The sequence below is a fragment of the Bubalus kerabau genome, chromosome 18 (assembly GCF_029407905.1).
Source record: "Bubalus kerabau isolate K-KA32 ecotype Philippines breed swamp buffalo chromosome 18, PCC_UOA_SB_1v2, whole genome shotgun sequence".
In the NCBI taxonomy this organism is placed as follows: Eukaryota; Metazoa; Chordata; class Mammalia; order Artiodactyla; family Bovidae; genus Bubalus; species Bubalus kerabau.
Genome location: NC_073641.1, coordinates 18,859,082 through 18,877,716, shown reverse-complemented (window position 1 = coordinate 18,877,716; position 18,635 = coordinate 18,859,082). Strand labels below are relative to the sequence as shown.

The following is an 18,635-nucleotide window of genomic DNA, read 5'->3' as shown; positions in this document are numbered from 1 at the left end:
GTTAGGACTCCAAGCTGAGGGCCTGGGTTCAAGCCCTGGTCAGAAAACCTAAGATTCCACAAGCTACTCAGTGCAGCCAGAAAAAGAGAAAGAAACTACCCACATTTACCCATAATTCCCATAATTGATATGTGAGACAGGCTTCTCACAGAGATACCCGTTTCACAGCAAAGCGTTTAAGTCCTTGGTGGTGGTTGTTCGGTCACTAAATCGTGTCTGACTCTTTGCGACCCCGTGGACTGCAGCATACCTGGCTTCCCTGTCCTCCACTATATCCCGAAGTTTGCTCAAGTTTAAATAAAAAGTTAATTAGTAGTAAGTGGGAATGATGGTGGGATTGACAGCCCAAGCCAAGAGTAAATAACTTGGAAGTGAGATAAATGATGGTCAGAAAGCAGATTGGGTCTTCTGACATCCTTAACTGTTGCTCTGCCCTACCAAGGGCTTTGCTGAGCAACCATCACTTATACTTTCATCTCAATTCCAAGTTTATTTCCTCTTGGCTTGGGCTGTAGATCCCATCATCATTTCCAACTTACTGCTAATTAATTTTTTATTTTTAAATAAATGTCATTTTGGCTTTTAACAGTAATGATTATTGAGGAATGCTGTAAACCAAAACTCTAGTGCTTAAAAAATGTCTTATTATGCATTCCTTTCCTATTAAAGAATGAAAACTTACTAGACAGGGAATACTTTTGTAATTTGTATTTGTGAAAAATAATACATCTGACCTAGCATACATGGAATGTATTGGGTACACAAAATAAACGTTTATGTTAGGCATATGTATTATATATGATTTAATAGTAGTTCATAACATCTGATCTCATGTATTTTAGTTCTTTTGCCCCTCCATTTGTTTAACTTATATCTGAGCTCAGACTTTACAGTAGTGTTTGCAGAACTTTTTCTGAAAAGGGCCTGATATTTTTGGCTTTGTGAACCATATTTTCTGTGTTACAGCTTCTCAATTCTGACTTTGTAGTATGAAAAGCAGCCATAGACAATGCATAAATGAATGGGTATGGCTGTTTCCGTAAAACTTCAGTAGAGTCTTGGGTTAGGCTTTTAGGCCATATTTTGCAAATTTCTGCTTTATATTAAATATCATTACAAGACAGATATTGGGAACATAAGTTTTATGAATAAATATTTATGTCTAATTGGCACATTATGAAATTGTTCAAATTATTTTGCCTAATAATCTTCTGATAATCCTGTTTCTTGTCTACAGCTAGTTATCTTTGCCAACAACTTTCCCTCCAATTCAGTCTGATAGGAAATTTTACTTTTGTTATATACAGCCCATCTTAACATGAATAATGTTAATGTGAACCTATTGCAGGTAAGAGTAGTAGTGTCGTCTGCAAAGTTATTTCCTAGAGGTTTACCAAATGACAAAATCAGCAAGTTTCCATTATACTTTGAATTTTTAAAATAATTGTATCTGATGACTCTTAAAAATTGTGTATTACATATCCTATTTTTGCTATGTATAAATTTCTAAAACCTTAGAAATATTGCATAATTAACTTTTCAGTGTATTATAATTCACCAATAATAACTAGAAAACTTATTTTATTTCTAGATTGATGAACACAGGATATGTGTTTGTGTAAGAAAACGACCACTCAATAAAAAAGGTATGTTTGTTGAGCTCTAATCAAAGGTCAATTTTTGTCCTGTTTGCGGTTTATTTTGATAGTAGCAGAAATCAAATTGATTTGGAAGAGTTAAATGTAAATCATTTTATTTGTATATAAACATTAGGCAGACTTCTGTGGTTAGGGCTCTTGTTGTGTTATTGCTGTAAGACTCTTTGCCTTTCCTGGCTTTATGGAAATCTTGGGTTTTTTTTTTTTAAACTTTGTTGTTGAAATAGTCTATTTGAATGGCATATTTATGGGATATTTATATTTACAGGGTTATACTACTTTTATCTAAATTCTTACTACCTAAAATAATTTTTGTTCAGTAACTCAAATGATGTGGAAATTACTGGCTGTTGATTTTTTTATTTATTCTTTTAGAAACTCAAATGAAAGATCTTGATGTAATCACAATCCCTAGTAAAGATGTTGTGATGGTACATGAACCAAAACAAAAAGTAGATTTAACAAGGTACCTAGAAAACCAAACATTTCGTTTTGATTATGCTTTTGATGACTCAGCTCCTAATGAAATGGTTTACAGGTAGGTAAATTTGTTGTAAATCATAATTTGTTCTTGTTCTGTGTTCAGGGTGTTCACCACCACCCTGAAACTTATATTGATCTTGGCATATCTCTCCAGAGCTGCAATATCCATAACTGTTATACATCAGACACTTATTTGTCTAAATCTTTATTGACCACTTAAGGAAAAAAGTTCTGAAATCTACGTGCATTTGCCTAGTTTATCATATTTAAACTTTGGAATAGTTATAGTACATGAAATTCTTATGTGTTTGCATATTTAACCTACAAACCTACATACTTAACGTGTATTATGCATTGATGTCCCACATTTTATCCAAATTTAGATTTTCATACATAGTTTGTAAACATTTACTTCTCTTTATTTAACAGGTCAATTTTAGCAGCATTGTTATTTCAGTCTATATTAAATGCTCTTGGCAGTTACTTGAATGCTATGCTTCATTGCCCTTTTATTTTATAAATTTGGAAAACAATTAATTAGTGAGAATGCTAACAAGTTATGATAAATGAGATCGTGTTAATATCAACTCCTCTGGTCTTAAGCCAATAAACTGGGAGTTCAGCTCTAAAGAAGAGGGCAAAATTAAAGAGTACGTGAATGCTAGATAGAGGTGGAGAAGGCAATGGCACCCCACTCCAGTACTCTTGCCTAGAAAATCCCATGGACGGAGGAGCCTGGTGGGCTGCAGTCCATGGGGTCGCTGAGGGTCGGACACGACTGAGCAACTTCACTTTTCACTTTCATGCATTGGAAAAGGAAATGGCAACCCACTCCAGTGTTCTTGCCTGGAGAATCCCAGGGACGGGGGAGCCTGGTGGGCTGCCGTCTATGGGGTCACACAGAGTCGGACACGACTGAAGTGACTTAGCAGTAGCAGTAGATAGAGGTATTGTGAAGAATTTGTTTAAAAAGGGAATTATAATTATAAATTGTATATTTTTTACCTTTCTGAAACTGAGTCCTCTCCTTCTCCCTCACTCCCTTGTCTCCTTCCACTACTGTCTCATATAATATATCTGTCTGACTTTTGTAATCATTTTCAAGAAATCATTATAAAGGTGTGGTTCTGTGTATGTGCTAGATTTAGTAAACATTTTGTTTCACCCTGTATTTATGCTTAATTTTACCAATATTAATTCTGTCCCCTTTCTCTTATCCTTAACTTCTGTGGATTGAGGAATTAGGCTTTTTTTTGGTCCTATCACTCTTCAGACTCATTTCTAATTCTGTTTGATTCAAACTTTTTTCTGCTTCTTTTGTTCTGTACTTTCTCCAGTTGTGCCTTTGAAAAATCAGTAGAGCTGTATAAAGTGTTCACATATGTTCTTTTGAAGCCTGTGTAAAAAACCCATTTGTTTTGTATCATGCTTTTTAGAGCACTGCTCGATGAAGTATTTTTTTGTCCCTCCTTACCTTTTTAATCTTGACTCTAGCAGTGATTATACCAATACATAATACTAGGCATCCTTTTCCTGAATCAAGACTGTCAATTCAGAATTCATTGTCTTACCAGGATTGTTTATATTTGCTTATTTATAATATTTGGGCATCCTTTTCCTGAATCAAGACTATCATCAGTTCAGAATTCATTGTCTTACAAGCATCATTTATATTTGCTTATTCACACGACTGAGCGACTGATCTGATCTGATTCACATTCAGGAAAATTTTACCACTTTTATACTTGTTAAGATAATGTTTTTGTACTTTTTTCCCCCTCTAGCTTTTCTTTTCTGAGATTACCAGTCTTGGTTCTGTTTCTGTTGAAACCTTTGATATATTTTTGAGTTTGGGTTGGGGTTTTTTGTTTTGGTTTTTATGTATGTCCTACTTGTCTGGCTGATATTACCATATTTTGTTGTTACTTTTTAAAACTTTCCTATTGTCTTCTATTAATATATATGTCTTAGCTCAGCTACTAGCAGGTTCCCCCCCCCCCCCCCCCGGCAGTTATTTATTTTGTGGCCATTTTTTATTATGGAATTATTGCTTGAAGATATGCATTAAAGAGCTTTAAGCAATTCTAGGACATGGACATTTAAAATTTTAAATCAGTGGACTCAATTGTGGTCTTAGAGTTGAGCCTACTGGTTTGTTAAAAATCTTGGTGTGAGATTTGTTTATTAATAACACTAGATACTAGTTTTATTACTTATTTAATTTAAATATTAACAGTACATTCTGACTGGTGCATTTTATTTTTAAGGTTTACAGCTAGACCACTAGTGGAAACTATATTTGAGAGGGGAATGGCTACATGCTTTGCTTATGGGCAGACTGGAAGTGGAAAGACTCATGTAAGTAATTCTTTAGTTACATCCTGGTAGGAAGCGGGTTTATTTTTCTTATACCTTAATTGTAAGACCTAAATTCTTTTTTCTTTTTAACATATAGACAATGGGAGGTGACTTTTCAGGAAAGAATCAAGATTGTTCTAAAGGAATTTATGCATTAGCAGGTAACTCCTTTTTGGGTATCATTTATAACATTCTTCTTGAATATTATTCAGGTGGTTTGGGAAAAGATTTGGAAGTACAGTGCAGAATTTTAAGGGTAATTAATGCTGTCCTTACTACATATTTTGTCAGTTTTAGGTTATCGGACTGCTTTGGAAAGAGCTTTGCCTTGGGGGCAGAAATCTTGATTGTGTGTGTGTTGTAATCTGACACATTGATGGAGCTTAGTATTGTTGAATAGCTGCTTTGTGAAAAGTTCCCATTTGGTATAATTATGAAAGTACCCTTATTGTGACCACCTGTAATCTTATGGTATTTATAAAGATAAGTCAGTTCAGTTCAGTTCAGTTCAGTCGCTCAGTCATGTCCGACTCTTTGCGACCCCATGAATCGCAGCACACCAGGCCTCCCTGTCCATCACCAACTCCCGGAGTTCACTCAGACTCACGTCCATCGAGTCAGTGATGCCCATCTGGCCATCTCATCCTCTGTCGTCCCCTTCTCCTCCTGCCCCCAATCCCTCCCAGCATCAGAGTCTTTTCCAATGAGTCAGCTCTTCGCATGAGGTTGCCAAAGTGCTGGAGTTTCAGCTTCAGCATCATTCCCTCCAAAGAAGTCCCAGGGCTGATCTCCATAAGTAGTAGCATTCTTTTCTTGAATATGAAGGAGAGTGACTTCTAAACTGTCAATGTAGACAAACTTACTATTTTTTGTAAAGTTAGTATCCACTTTAGTCTTCATTTTTATTATTGATACTATCATTCTAGGTAAGCATAAACTGATTCCTCAGAAAATAGAAAATTTGAATTTCTTTTTAAAAACAATTTTTTTGCATCTTAACAAATTTTCTCCATATGAAATTATTGGCAGCTCGGGATGTATTTTTAATGCTAAAGAAGCCGAACTATAAGAAGTTGGAACTTCAAGTGTATGCAACCTTTTTTGAAATTTATAGTGGTAAGGTAAGTTGAAATTTTAAAATAATTTTTGTAAGCTTTTTAAATTGTGGTTTAAAAATACATAACATAAAATTTACCATTTTAACTATTTTTTAGTGTAGATGTTCACCAGAATTGAGTGCATTCACATTGTTGGACAGTTGTTGCCACCACATAATTGCTATATGTAATTAGAATATTACTTTAAAGTTTTGTGTATAAGATTTTTTTTTTAATTCCCTTTGAAATTCTTTAACTTCAATATCAATCATTATTATTCTAATAACAATTATTACTAGGATTCTCTGAAAAAATTTTTTAGACTCTGAATGACTCATTTTTATAGAACTGTTCTTATTTTCAAAAGCTTTTTTTTTTTTAGGTGTTTGACTTGCTAAATAGGAAAACAAAATTAAGAGTGCTTGAAGATGGAAAACAGCAGGTTCAAGTGGTGGGATTACAGGAACGGGAGGTCAAATGTGTTGAAGATGTGCTAAAACTCATTGACATAGGCAACAGTTGCAGGTAACTCATTTTAATAAAGAGGAACAATTTGATGATCAATTTTAGATTATTTGATTATAACTTGAGAGCAAAGCAAGATGTTATTCGATGTATCTTAGAAGTAAAAATCATTGTTCATCCAGACTTTAAAGTGCAGGTTAAATTGCATTAATCTCATTATATTTGTGTTAATTCACAGTAGCTCTATTGTATTTAAATAATAAAAACGGAATAGTTTTTTGTTTCTATTTTTAATGAAAACATTGTGGCTTGCACAAATTGAACTTTTTACATATCAAAATGTTCTTAATTACATTGTAGAACGTCCGGTCAGACATCTGCAAATGCACATTCATCTCGGAGCCATGCAGTGTTTCAGATTATCCTTAGAAGGAAAGGAAAACTACATGGCAAATTTTCTCTCATCGATTTGGCTGGAAATGAAAGAGGAGCTGATACTTCCAGTGCGGACAGGCAAACTAGGCTTGAAGGTGCTGAAATTAATAAAAGCCTTTTAGCACTCAAGGTAAATAAAGTCCTTTTAATTGTGAAAAGTCTCTTACTTTTGACTTTAATTTTGTTTTACTCAGTTACAAAATGATAGTGTTTGTTTTTTCTAATATGAGAGATTATCAAATTTTAGTTGTTTATGTTTGCAGTTATAGATTTTTATTGTTCCCAGAAATTTTCTTTATACATATTATTTATTCTTTTTAGGGTAGTTAAAAGATCTGTTAGTTGACAGACCACTTCCAAATAGTTGACAGGCTATTTAGGGAGATTCCAGGGAACCTTAATCATTAATCAATCTTTTTTCTTGAAGGAGAACAAGGAACCACAAAACTAAGCTAAGAAAGTTTCTCTGAAAAATGTGGAATGGCTTTCAGAAAGTTAGGCCAATATTATATATCTCCCTTGACTAACAAAGAAAAGAAAACATTCTATTTTTTCTTTTATGGAAAAAGTTTAACAAAGCTATGACAAATCTAGATAGCATATTAAAAAGCAGAGACATCACTTTGCTGACAAAGGTCCATAAAGTCAAAGCTATGGTTTGACTAGAGTCAAACCAGTAGTCATGTATGGATGTGAGAGTTGAACCATAAAGAAGGCTGAGCACCGAAGAATTGATGCTTTTGAACTGTGGTGCTAGAGAAGACTCTTGAGAATCCCGTGGACAGCAAAGAGGTCAATCCTAAAGGAAATCAACCCCGAATATTCATTGGAAGGACTGATCCTGAAGCTGAAGCTTGAATACTTTGGCTACCTGATGCGAAGAGACGACTCATTGGAAAACACTGATGCTGGGAAATATTGAAGGGAAATGGAGAATAGGATGTGGCAGAGGATGAGATGGTTAGATAGCATCAGCGACTCAATGGACATGAAGCTGAGCAACCTCTGGGAGATAGTGAAGAACAGGGAAGTCTGGCGTGCTGCAGCCCATGGGATCACAAGAAGTCAGACATGACTTAGCAACTGAACAGCAACAGTTATCCTACTGCCTGTCACTTCTAAACACCAGTCATAGTCTCCGGCAGAATCTCTTGGAATTAACAAAGTAGTCTTCTGATTAGATTGTTTTATGGGGTTTGTTTCTGGTGGTTTTATTTCCCAAATTCCATTTTCTTGAATAAGGATTTATAAGAACATTTTTACTGTGCTGTAAACAAACCTCTTGATAGAATCTTCAGAGCTGATCAGATCTTAAATTTTAGGGTTATTGTAAGAGATCTTTTAAATATGTTCGTTAAGATTACTGTTTATAAGAAACATAATCTGTGAAATTTGCTTTCTTAATTTTCAGGAGTGCATCAGAGCCTTAGGTAGAAATAAACCTCATACTCCTTTCCGAGCAAGTAAACTCACTCAGGTGTTAAGAGATTCATTCATAGGTGAAAACTCTCGTACCTGCATGGTAAGTTTGCTTGTTTTGTCTTAATCCTAAATGAATAATTATACAACATCTATTGGAAATTTATGAAATACATTAATGGCCTTTAAAGTTTTCTACTGTGATACAGTGAAACTTAAAAATGTGGTCCCTGCCAATCTGATAGGATTGTATTACAGTTATAATACATTCATTAATTACAACATCTCTGAGTCCTCGTGAGATTGGTTTCCATTGCTTTCTGTTTTCCTTACATATTGGTCACACTTCTCTCTTTCTTCATATGTCTAGAATTTTGGATTATATAATTTTCATTATGAATGAATATCTTACAGACACTCTAGATTCTGTTATTTTCTTCTGAATATTATTGGTTTGTTGTTGTTACTGTTATTTTAGCAGAAAGTTAACTTAGCTGAACTCCAGACTCTTGTCTCCCCTGCTCTGGGGCAGCAACTTGACCTTGAAATCTCTGTTTAGCTCTTTTAGACTTAGCTATGTTTCTTATACTCGGCCTTGTGTACTCCAGTTTGGGGGTCAGGCAGAGATTTGGGTAATGTGTGTATTTGGGTAGAGTACTCACGTGAATGTATACATACACACACACACGAGTTTCTCGCTCTGTGGTTACTTCTCTTCTTGGACAAACTTCACTTCCCAGTTGCTATGGTGCCCACCTCCAAACTGTGCTTTATTTATTTAGTTTCTTAACTAGTGAAACTCCAGGTTTTTATTGAAGTTTTAGTTGTCCTATGTGACAGCAGCACAATTTGCCCTTAAAGAAAAATTTTATCAAAAAGAGGGGCAGTGAGTACTCAGTGTTACTCCCTTCTTTGAGGTGTTGACCTCCATTCTCTGCCTGATGTTTGATCATTTTGTGGTGCTGTTAGAGCTGTTTATATTTTAACTGGAGTTTATAATTACTATATGACTATGTGTGTGTGAGATACTGAGTTACCTTGGAGTTTCTTTCCTTTGGATGACCGTATTAAGATTAGACCTTAAGGAACCACGTGTCAGTATTACTGTCATCTATAACATTTTCTTTATCTTTGCATTTTCCCCCCATAGATTGCTACAATCTCTCCAGGAATGGCATCCTGTGAAAATACCCTCAATACATTAAGATATGCAAATAGGTATGAGATATGGTTATTTTGAAATTCAAAAGGAATGGAACAGTATATGATTTGATTTAATATCTTACAGGGTAAATCTTACTGTTCTTTCCATTTTCAAAAAAATTTTTGCATGATATTTGTTAAAATGATATTTAAAATAATTTTATCACATCCTAAAAATAAAAATAATTAGAATTGTGTTGAGTAACTTGAGAAGACCGTTACATTTTTAGTAGAATTGGTCTTACTCAAGAACATGATACATTTTTCCATTTAACCAAGTTATATTTCATAGTATTAGTTCTCATTATGTTAAGACTCAAAAGTAAGTGAGTATCGGGCGCAGTCTGTATTTCTTAAATTATTTTGCTATATGCTAAACAATTATTTCTGATAATGTTAAATGTTATACATGGGAAATCTAGGGATTTAATAGTGATAGCACCATTCTTTGTGGTGTTCTATATGGGTTACATTTTATTATTTATGAAAATACAGTTACAAACTTGAATAGACAATTGGATTATTACAAATGAGAGGACAGAAAGCGTTATACACCGTTAAAACAATTTGTTCCCATTGCTCTTGTTTTAAATGACTGTTTATATAGTTTAAAATTTCTGTTATCACTGCATTTGTGATTTTAACCTAAAGATAAAATTCCTCTTTGTATTCCATTTCTAGTGTGATGAGTCTTTTAATTTTGCTAAATATGAGTATTTTGTACTGTTTTTTTGTTTTAGTCACTATTGAGACTTTATTTTTAATCTTTCATTATGATGTTAAATATATATGCATATAGGAAAGTACCCAAACATAATAAATGAAAACGTCATACTTTACATAATATAATGTAATGAATACTTATAAAGTATAAATTCTAGTCATCAAACCTGGAAATAGAACATTTCCAGTCCCCCCAGAAAATTCCCCATGTGTCCCCTTCTGATCACAAATCCTGAATAACATGCCTAAATACATAAATCTCAATCCATTAATCCATTATCCTGATTTTGGAATAAATTGCTCAATTTTCTTTCTTTCTCCCTTTTTAAAAATAGTTTTATTACCTATGAATGTATCTTTGAACAGTATAGGTAGCTGTATTTGAACTTCACATAAATGAGAACACCCTTTGTTCTTTGGTATTTTGCTTTTCCTTTAAGAGATTTAAAAAAATCATCAGTAGAAACTGTTGAAAAGTATAAACTTAGCTTTTGCCAAAAGATGAAAAAGAACAATTTCTTTAAAAATATAATAGAATTTTATTTTTAAATTTAATCCCTTTTAAACTTTGAATTATAAAATCTTGGCTATGAACGTTTAATCATTCTTTATAGTGAACATTTTTGGTATTTTAGGGTTTTTATCACTAATTTAAAATGCTACTTATTTCAGAATTATTCATGGGAGAGATGAGGAACAGCTTAGTGTTATAGTCCTGCTGTAGAATTAAAACCCTTATATCTTCAGACTTCTGTATTTGGCTATCCCTCTAGTTCATTTAGACCCAAGTAAAATATTTTAATTTATTATCATGTAATGTGATTCATTTGCAACATTACTAACCATCTGGGACAAACAGTTCTGTCTTTTATTTCCATATCTCTAGGAATAAAGATTTTCAACCTCCTTTGATAGCTCATTTGAGGAATATAATTCCTGCATATGGTATAGTTCAGCTTGGGCAAGAGAGCTTTGAATAGAGGGAAAATGTGTGGTTAGGGGCTAAAAGGGTACCTAAATGAGGATATTCTGAAAGAATAAGATACGTAATGGGGTTGGGAGTAAAAAAGTGATTAACTCAGTATTAGAAATTTAGGTTTGTCAGCATGTATGTAAATAAGCTTTATAAAGTGACTATAAAGGATAAAGGGCAAATGAATGTGATATTGAACCTTTGAGAGTAGACATTACCAAAAGGTCAAAGAAAGATTCTAAGTATAAGATATTACTAGTTTTATCTATGTGACTATTTTGATGTGTATAAACAGTAATTTCGTTTAGTTTAATTTGAGAAGTAATGAGAAAAATAGAGAATATGGTTGGTATATATTGAAGTGTTCAAACATAAAATTTGTACTCAGCCAGGTTTGAACCTCAGTTAGGCCACATTCTCACTGAATGAACTTGGGTAAGGTACTTTATTGCTCTGAACCAATTTCTCATCAGTAAAATGGTGGTAATATCACACACAACATTGTCGTAATGGTTAAATAATGTCTGAGAAATACTAATCATGCTATCTGCTGATAGAAAGTAATTAATAAATATTGCTTGCTGTTATTAAGTAGGATTGGCCCAAAGAAGATATAGGAACTCAAAAAAGTTGGTGCAGAAAACCCGTGATTTGGTTAGTACACCTGTTAGAGACATTGTCAAGAACAATTAAAATTCCATTGCTAAAGGATTTTTTTTGCCATGATTCATCATCTGAATCACTAAACACAGAAAATTATTTGAGTGACTGTTTTTTCAGTTTGTTCCAAAGTTGCTTCATAACTGATACCTTCTAGGTGCATAGGAAAGAAGTTAATTCATTATAAAGATTGTATGCCATTAGGACTTTAATTCTCTTCTGTCCTGTTTGAAAAGACTGCAAGACTGTTGAGGACTCATTAATGCTAATAAAATACTCATGGTATTGACTACAGAAGGAAGTTAGACACGAGTGGTCATGTAGCTTAATACAGGGCATTTCAAATTTAATTGATGGTCTAGTTAAACTTCTAGAAAAGATCATGGGAAAAGGAAGAATTATGGAGTAGGGAATCAATAGAACAGAGGGGTTCAAAAACCTCTTAACTTTAATTATTTTTAAGATAGTGTAAATGCATTGTCACAACAAAGTTGATCCTTTTCTAATCAAATTAGTATTAAATGAAAACTTGAAATGTGCATTCCTGTCTTTACAAGAGCATTTTCTTTTAATTTGTTGCTGTTTTGGTGCTGCAGAGTAAAGGAGTTTGGAATTAGTCCATCAGACATTCCCTTCTCACAGGGTAGTGGCAGTCGCCCTGATCTCTCTCCTTCTTATGAGTATGACGACTTTTCTCCTTCGATTACCAGGTCTACTTTATTCTATACATACGATGTTTATTTTAAATAGTTTCTTTTGGACTGTGCTATATATAAATGTTTCATAGCATTTACGTTCATGGCATATACTTCTTTTGTCCTGAGCCATTTTATTTTTCATTTTCATTTTGTTTGACAGGTGGTGGTTATACTGCATGATCTTAATTTTTACATACTTTATTCATTTATTTGCTTTAAAATGTTGATTTAGAATTCAGGCTTCCTTTTCCGCCTCTCATATTTTAAAGGATGATGTCATCTTTCCATATTTATTATTGAAGGATAGACTGTCTTATTTAAAAGGAAAAGTTTACATTCTTTGTGCAAGGTAATCACAAGGATCCTCTTGACTTAAAAAATCAATACTTGGGGGCTTCCTTAGTGGCCCAGTGGTTAAGAATCCATGCTTCCAGCGCAGAGGGTGCAGATTCAATCCCTGATTGGAACTAAGATCCCATATGCCACATGGTGTGACAAGTAAATAAAAATTAAATTAAAAAAAAAAAAGTGTACCCTCTCCCAAATGTGTAAATTTGAGTATAAGGGGGTAAACTTTTTTTAATGATAAAACTTTACAGCTTCTGATCTTTATGGATTAGAAATATTTCATGTGTAGGTATTTTAATTGAGCCTTGTAACTACCAAAAATCTGCAAAGTATATTAAATTCTTTGATTTTTGGAGGACTTCCCTGGTGGTCCAGTAGTTAAGACTGTGCTTCCACTCCAGAGTGGTTTTGATCCCTGGTCAGAGAGCTGAGACCCTACCTGCCACACAGTGCAGCGCCACCCCCCACCCCCCAAAAAAAACCTGATTTTTTACAATGATGCATTTATTAATCTAAGTACTGTTATAATATTTTTAACTGTAACAAATGTCTCTTATTTATTTTGAAATTCTGAATAGCATACTTTGATTCTCAATTTGTTATGCACAGTAATTATGTTTGAAGTAATTATATAAAGTTGTACTTAAGTAAATTCCTAAAGTTTAATATCTCAGCATACCTTTAATATTTCCACAGATTTCAGTTAGATTTGATCTGGAAAGCTGACATCATCAATATTAATATGTTAATTGAATTGCTTTTATATTAAATAGGTTGATATTTCTTATCCCTCATGAGTCTTTGTTAATTAAAGATACCTCTTATGTGTTTATAGGGTTAAAGAACTGACTGTGGATCCAACTGCTGCTGGTGATGTCCGTCCAATAATGCACCATCCCCCAAATCAGATTGATGACTTAGAGGCACAGTGGGGTGTGGGCAGTTCCCCTCAGAGGGATGATCTAAAACTTCTTTGTGAACAGAATGTAAGTGACATAATATAATGGTAATTATCTTAGTTGTTTCATACATACCAGAATAAGTGAAAACTGACCTCTAAATCAGGAATCAATAAACTAAAGCTTGTGGGCTTGCCATCTATTTTACAAATAAAGTTTGTTGAAGTATGGCCATGCTTGTTAAGAACAGAGGTGACAATGACCATATAGCTCACAAGCCCAAAATATGTACTAAAGTTCTCTGACCCCTGATCTAACTATTGTTTTTTCCAGATTTTATACTGATTAAAGTTGGGGGATTTGTTTTTAGCTGTGCTGGGTCTTTGTTGCCATACGGGCTTTTCTTTAGTTTCAGTGAGCGGGAGCTACTCACTAGTTGAGTTGCACAGGCTTCTCATTGCAGTGTACTGGCTTTAGGGCACGTGGGCTCTGAAGTTCTGGCTTCTGGGCTCTAGAGCACGGGCTTGATAGTTGTGGCTCACTGGCTTTGTTGCTCTGCAGCATGTGGGATCATCTTGGATTGGGGATTGAACCCGTGTCTCCTGCATTGGCAGGCAGATTCATTACCACTGAGCCACCAGGGAAGTGCCTCAAATCGGGGAATTTTTAAAGTAATACAGGAAACAGACAAGTTTGAGAATTGTACATGCAATATATTCTATACATAAAGCTTAGAAACAAGATTAACTTTAGACACATGGATATATACTGAAAGGACTCATAAACTATATCAAAAATGAAAAAATCTGACATTATTACACCTAGCTGCTTTCTGTATTTTTGAATGTTTGGTGACATTTCATTATTTAAAATTTTGATTCCCCTGTTGCTCAAAAATAATAATGCATAAGGACAAAGATGTATTAAAAAATAACAAAAAAGCACAGATATTTTCACATAGTTATTTAACTTCATTTTTAAAATGTATAATCTGTATAGTTTTGTATCACTTTTCCCACTGAGAATCCTATAGTGGCATTTTCTTATAATGATAAAAGATAGCATTTATTAGTTGCTTATTACCTCATGACACATATTTGCTAAGCATTAACTGACATAATCCTCACATTTTCTAAAAGATTAAGTAATACGTGCTGAAGCCAGGCAGGATTGAAGTCTGGGTCTTTGTTATTCCTGAGTGAATCTTATGTCAGCTAAATTTAAAGTCCAAATATTCTAGAGTAACAAATGAACATACTAATTTTGTTATCATGTTCTAAACTACTTCCTATTAATAAAGCAGGACTTTATGCAGCAGTTCACAACCAGGAATGACTTGGCCCCTCTCCAGGGAAAAATGTATGGAGACATCTTTGATCATCCCAAGTGGGATGGTGTTGCTAAGATCTAGTGGGTTGAGGTGGGGGGTGATGCTCAATATCGTACAATGCACAGGGACATTCTCCCTCCACAAACCCCCACAAAATGTCTGTGATGCTGAAGTTAAGAAACCTGGTTTAAATAAGAGTTCTCAACTTTGAACTGTAGACAATAAATAACTAAAAATGAAATCCTGGTGTTAGTCTATCCTCTGTCCCCCAAAAGCTTTGAAAGAGACTGTAGTTGCTTTTGAAATCCTTAAAGCAACCCTGCCTTGCTCCTGCATATGGTGCCTTCAAAGATACAGAAAACCAGAATGAGATAGGCACTCCCTACAGCATATCTCTCCCATTTTATTCTTGTATCTGTTGGGTCTCTGTGGGACCTTAAAATTGGGAGAGCTTGGCTAGGTCACTAGAACTAATCTAGACGCTTTTTAAGTGTGACATTATGGGTTCTTGCAACCTTCTCTATGTATGGGAGAGGATGAATTTCTTTCAACTTTGCCTTCCCCAAGGAAACTATCTTGAGATAGTTCAAGTATTGATGCGTGTGTTACACATTCGTACTGCTATATTAAATTTTAACAAGGTAGGTAAAATGGACTCGTGTCTAGGACATACTCTGGAGATAAAAGTAATACAGTAGACAGACTAAGAGGATAATCAAGTGCATTAGAATTCTGTAAATAGTTGTATAGATAAAAAGTTCTCTGCATGGACTGCATGGAAGTGATAGGAATTTGCACAGTATCTTGAAGCAAAGGAAAGACAGGACGTTCTGGGCTTGGCAGGGAGGTGGGCAGATAGATAAATAAGTAAAGGTTTTTGATTGTGGGTTTACCAGAAAGACATAATATGAGAGACTCATGCCTGCGTGTCCTGATTAAAAACAGATAGATGGTTCTTTTCGCAAAGAGAAAATAAAAAATTCTTTAGCTAATGTGATTATATAAACTTGTAGGGATGGTAGTGTATTGATGAGTCAAATGTCTACTTACAATATTTAATTTAACCAAGATACACCCATATATTTAGAATTGTGTATTTTGTTTGAAAAATGTTGCTTTTGCACTGACATTTTATACAACAATTTTAAGTGAACTTTTCTATCACTGTGGCTGTGTTTTGAGGAAATAAATCATTAGATAGTAGCGTTGGAAAGGAAGCTCAAAAAAGAAAACAAAGCTGGAGAAGTTTGACTTGTTATAGGACCAAAATATATGATGTGTACATTTGTAGTTTTTTGTGGATGAAGTAGAGTCATGAATTATCCATTAAAACTTCTGTAAAAAAACAATAAGTAAATTATGTAGTGCAATTCAGAGTTTAAATTTAGTAAGAGTTAAGACCTTCAGAATACCAATTTGATAGTCACAGTCATGAAGGATGTAATATTTACCTCTCTGTTATACTGAAATGTTATTTTAAATGAACATTGAATGAACTTAAAACTCAACATTTTCCTTCCTATACTGAAAAGAAATTTAAGACATATATATGAATTGTTAGTGAAAATAAACAATGCTGAGGAAATATTTCAGTATATTTATAGCCTGTGATAAGTGTACTTTTGAAAAGTTGCACTCCTGAAAGAGACTGCTTTTTTAGAGTAATTCTGTAGTAAAGCTTGGGCTAAGTGAAAACTATCTCTTACTGATATGTTTAAGTTTGAGTTGTCTTACTGAATGTTAAATATTTTTGACCCATGAAAAGAAATTCTGGTTTTGCCTTTTGTTTTTTATTTTTAGTCTTTAACATTCAGGCTTCCTCACTTTCTCAGTTGCATTTTTGTAAATGACATGGAAAAATCCCTTTTTTATTATAACATTTAAAATATAAACTTATGTCATAGTTTTTAAACTGTTTTTATTTTAAGGAAGAAGAGGTTTCCCCACAGTTGTTTACTTTTCACGAAGCTGTCTCACAAATGGTAGAAATGGAAGAACAAGTTGTAGAAGATCACAGGGCAGTATTCCAGGTGAAGTACGGTAGAATCTTTAATCACATGTTTTTCTAGAAAAATTAACTACTAATGACTTTTAAATGTCACACTAATCTAAAAAAGCCCTTGTTTATGTTTATGCATATGTCTGTTTGTAGGGCATATTTGAATAGAATGAATGATGACTACAAACAAACTCTCTTTGCAACTGTGGTAAAAAGATGTAGTTGATTTCTACTATTCTCCCACTTTCTTTGCTTTTGTTAGTTGTCTGTTTTTAGAGGAGTTGATCTTCTGCCCTCCTTTACCTCTTTCTTCATGGTAGGCAGTTGGAAAACTCTTCTAAAGGGTATCAGAGCAGTTGAGGAAGAGTTAGTCTTTGCAGAAAAGGAAGGTTATTTCAGGAGAGTTACTGCACTGACTGAGCTATCAGTTGCAGATGAATGAGGGGGAATATATCCCTTCATATAGCCATAACTCCTTAGGTATTTATCCTATTGTGTGTTCAGCCTATTTAAAAAACCTTTTACTGTATGATCCTCCCCTCTTTATTAAACAAGAAAATATTCTGGAGAGTGATACCTATTTGAGCATCTTTATGGAGACTGCGTGGTCGGCTTGCTCCTGAACCCCACCCCCTTCCCACAGTACTGTAAATCCTTTGTCCTATTAACCTGTATATCCTTCTCTGATATTGAAGAAATCTTTATCTGTAAACAAATATTAACATTCCTCAACTCTAGGCAATTCACGCATTTGGATGAAGGGCTCAAAAATATGAGAACTATTTATAATTGTAGAGTTGGATACACAGTGATTAAAACTGTTAAAGTCAAACCCTTATTATGACTCTCTAGGTATTTAGATTAAATCAAAAAGGACTCTTGTAATTTTAGGAAAATTGTTAGAATAATAACACCCTTAAAACTCAAACAGGGTCCCCTGGTGGCTCAGTGGTAAAGAGCCTGCCTGCCAATGAGGAGATGCAGGTTCGATCCCTGGGTTGGGAAGATACCTGGAAGGAAATGGTAATACGCTCCAGTATTCTTGCCTGAGAAATTCCATAGACAGAGGAGGCTGGCAGGCTACAGTTCATGGGGTTGCAGAAGAGTCAGACACGACTTAGGGACTAACAACAAAACTCAGTTAAGTGAGGCTTTCAAATTGAAATTTATGCTTGATGTGTCAGAATTAAATTGGTACATTTATAGACTGGTTGTGTGTGCAGCATAGTTGAATTGGTTTGGAATTCAGCAGTAGACTTGTGAATGCTTTATTAAAGTGAAGTATACTTACCTTACTCAAAACAGATTTCTTAGGAAGTGTGCCTGCCTGTCTTCTTACCTCATTTGTTTCAAGTAATTTAATAAATTCAGCAACTAAAATTACATTTATATATAGTTGTCTATGCCCTTCTTATTATATATTCATATATAATGGGTGCATATATATATATATATAAAGGGCATATATATGTATATGCCCTTAATATATATTATGTATTCAAGTGATTTAATAAATTCAGCAACTAAAATTACATTATATGTAGTTGTCTATGCCCTTCTTGAATGAAATATCATATGAAGCCCATCATTTCCCACTTTGCCATTTTATAATGAAGTCTAAAATTTGTTTATTGGAAGAACTGAGTATTCTGACTTTCAATCTAATAGTCTTAAAATTCTGTTCACTGTTCCTCCCTTCTGTGAACTGCCATTTTTCACACTGGGGTGTTGTTTCTAAAAATTAAATGTATAGCTGAAGGGAAAGAAAAATTACTGGGAGGTTGTGTGCCTGTGTTTTAATCAATGCATATTTAGTCTTCTAATAGATGGTGATATATAGTCTAACTGTAATTAGTCATTAAATTACATTGGTGTTTGGAAAAGTGA

At 34.0% G+C, this 18,635-nt stretch overlaps 1 protein-coding gene across 7 annotated transcripts in view; it reads left to right on the top strand.

Annotated features, from left to right (window-relative positions):
* Positions 1-18,635, top strand: part of KIF2A (kinesin family member 2A) — a 68,521-nt gene that overhangs the window by 45,012 nt on the left and 4,874 nt on the right. For 5 of the 7 annotated variants that reach the window (XM_055555082.1, XM_055555081.1, XM_055555084.1 and 2 more), the window contains 12 exons: positions 1,592-1,646; positions 2,034-2,196; positions 4,409-4,499; positions 4,597-4,660; positions 5,529-5,620; positions 5,979-6,121; positions 6,422-6,626; positions 7,908-8,018; positions 9,066-9,133; positions 12,071-12,184; positions 13,356-13,506; positions 16,678-16,779. In XM_055555082.1, the coding sequence (XP_055411057.1) occupies positions 1,592-1,646; positions 2,034-2,196; positions 4,409-4,499; positions 4,597-4,660; positions 5,529-5,620; positions 5,979-6,121; positions 6,422-6,626; positions 7,908-8,018; positions 9,066-9,133; positions 12,071-12,184; positions 13,356-13,506; positions 16,678-16,779 (1,359 nt within the window). The remainder of the gene's footprint in view (positions 1-1,591; positions 1,647-2,033; positions 2,197-4,408; positions 4,500-4,596; positions 4,661-5,528; positions 5,621-5,978; positions 6,122-6,421; positions 6,627-7,907; positions 8,019-9,065; positions 9,134-12,070; positions 12,185-13,355; positions 13,507-16,677; positions 16,780-18,635) is intronic. The other 2 variants (XM_055555088.1, XM_055555086.1) reach the window with 1 other exon arrangement.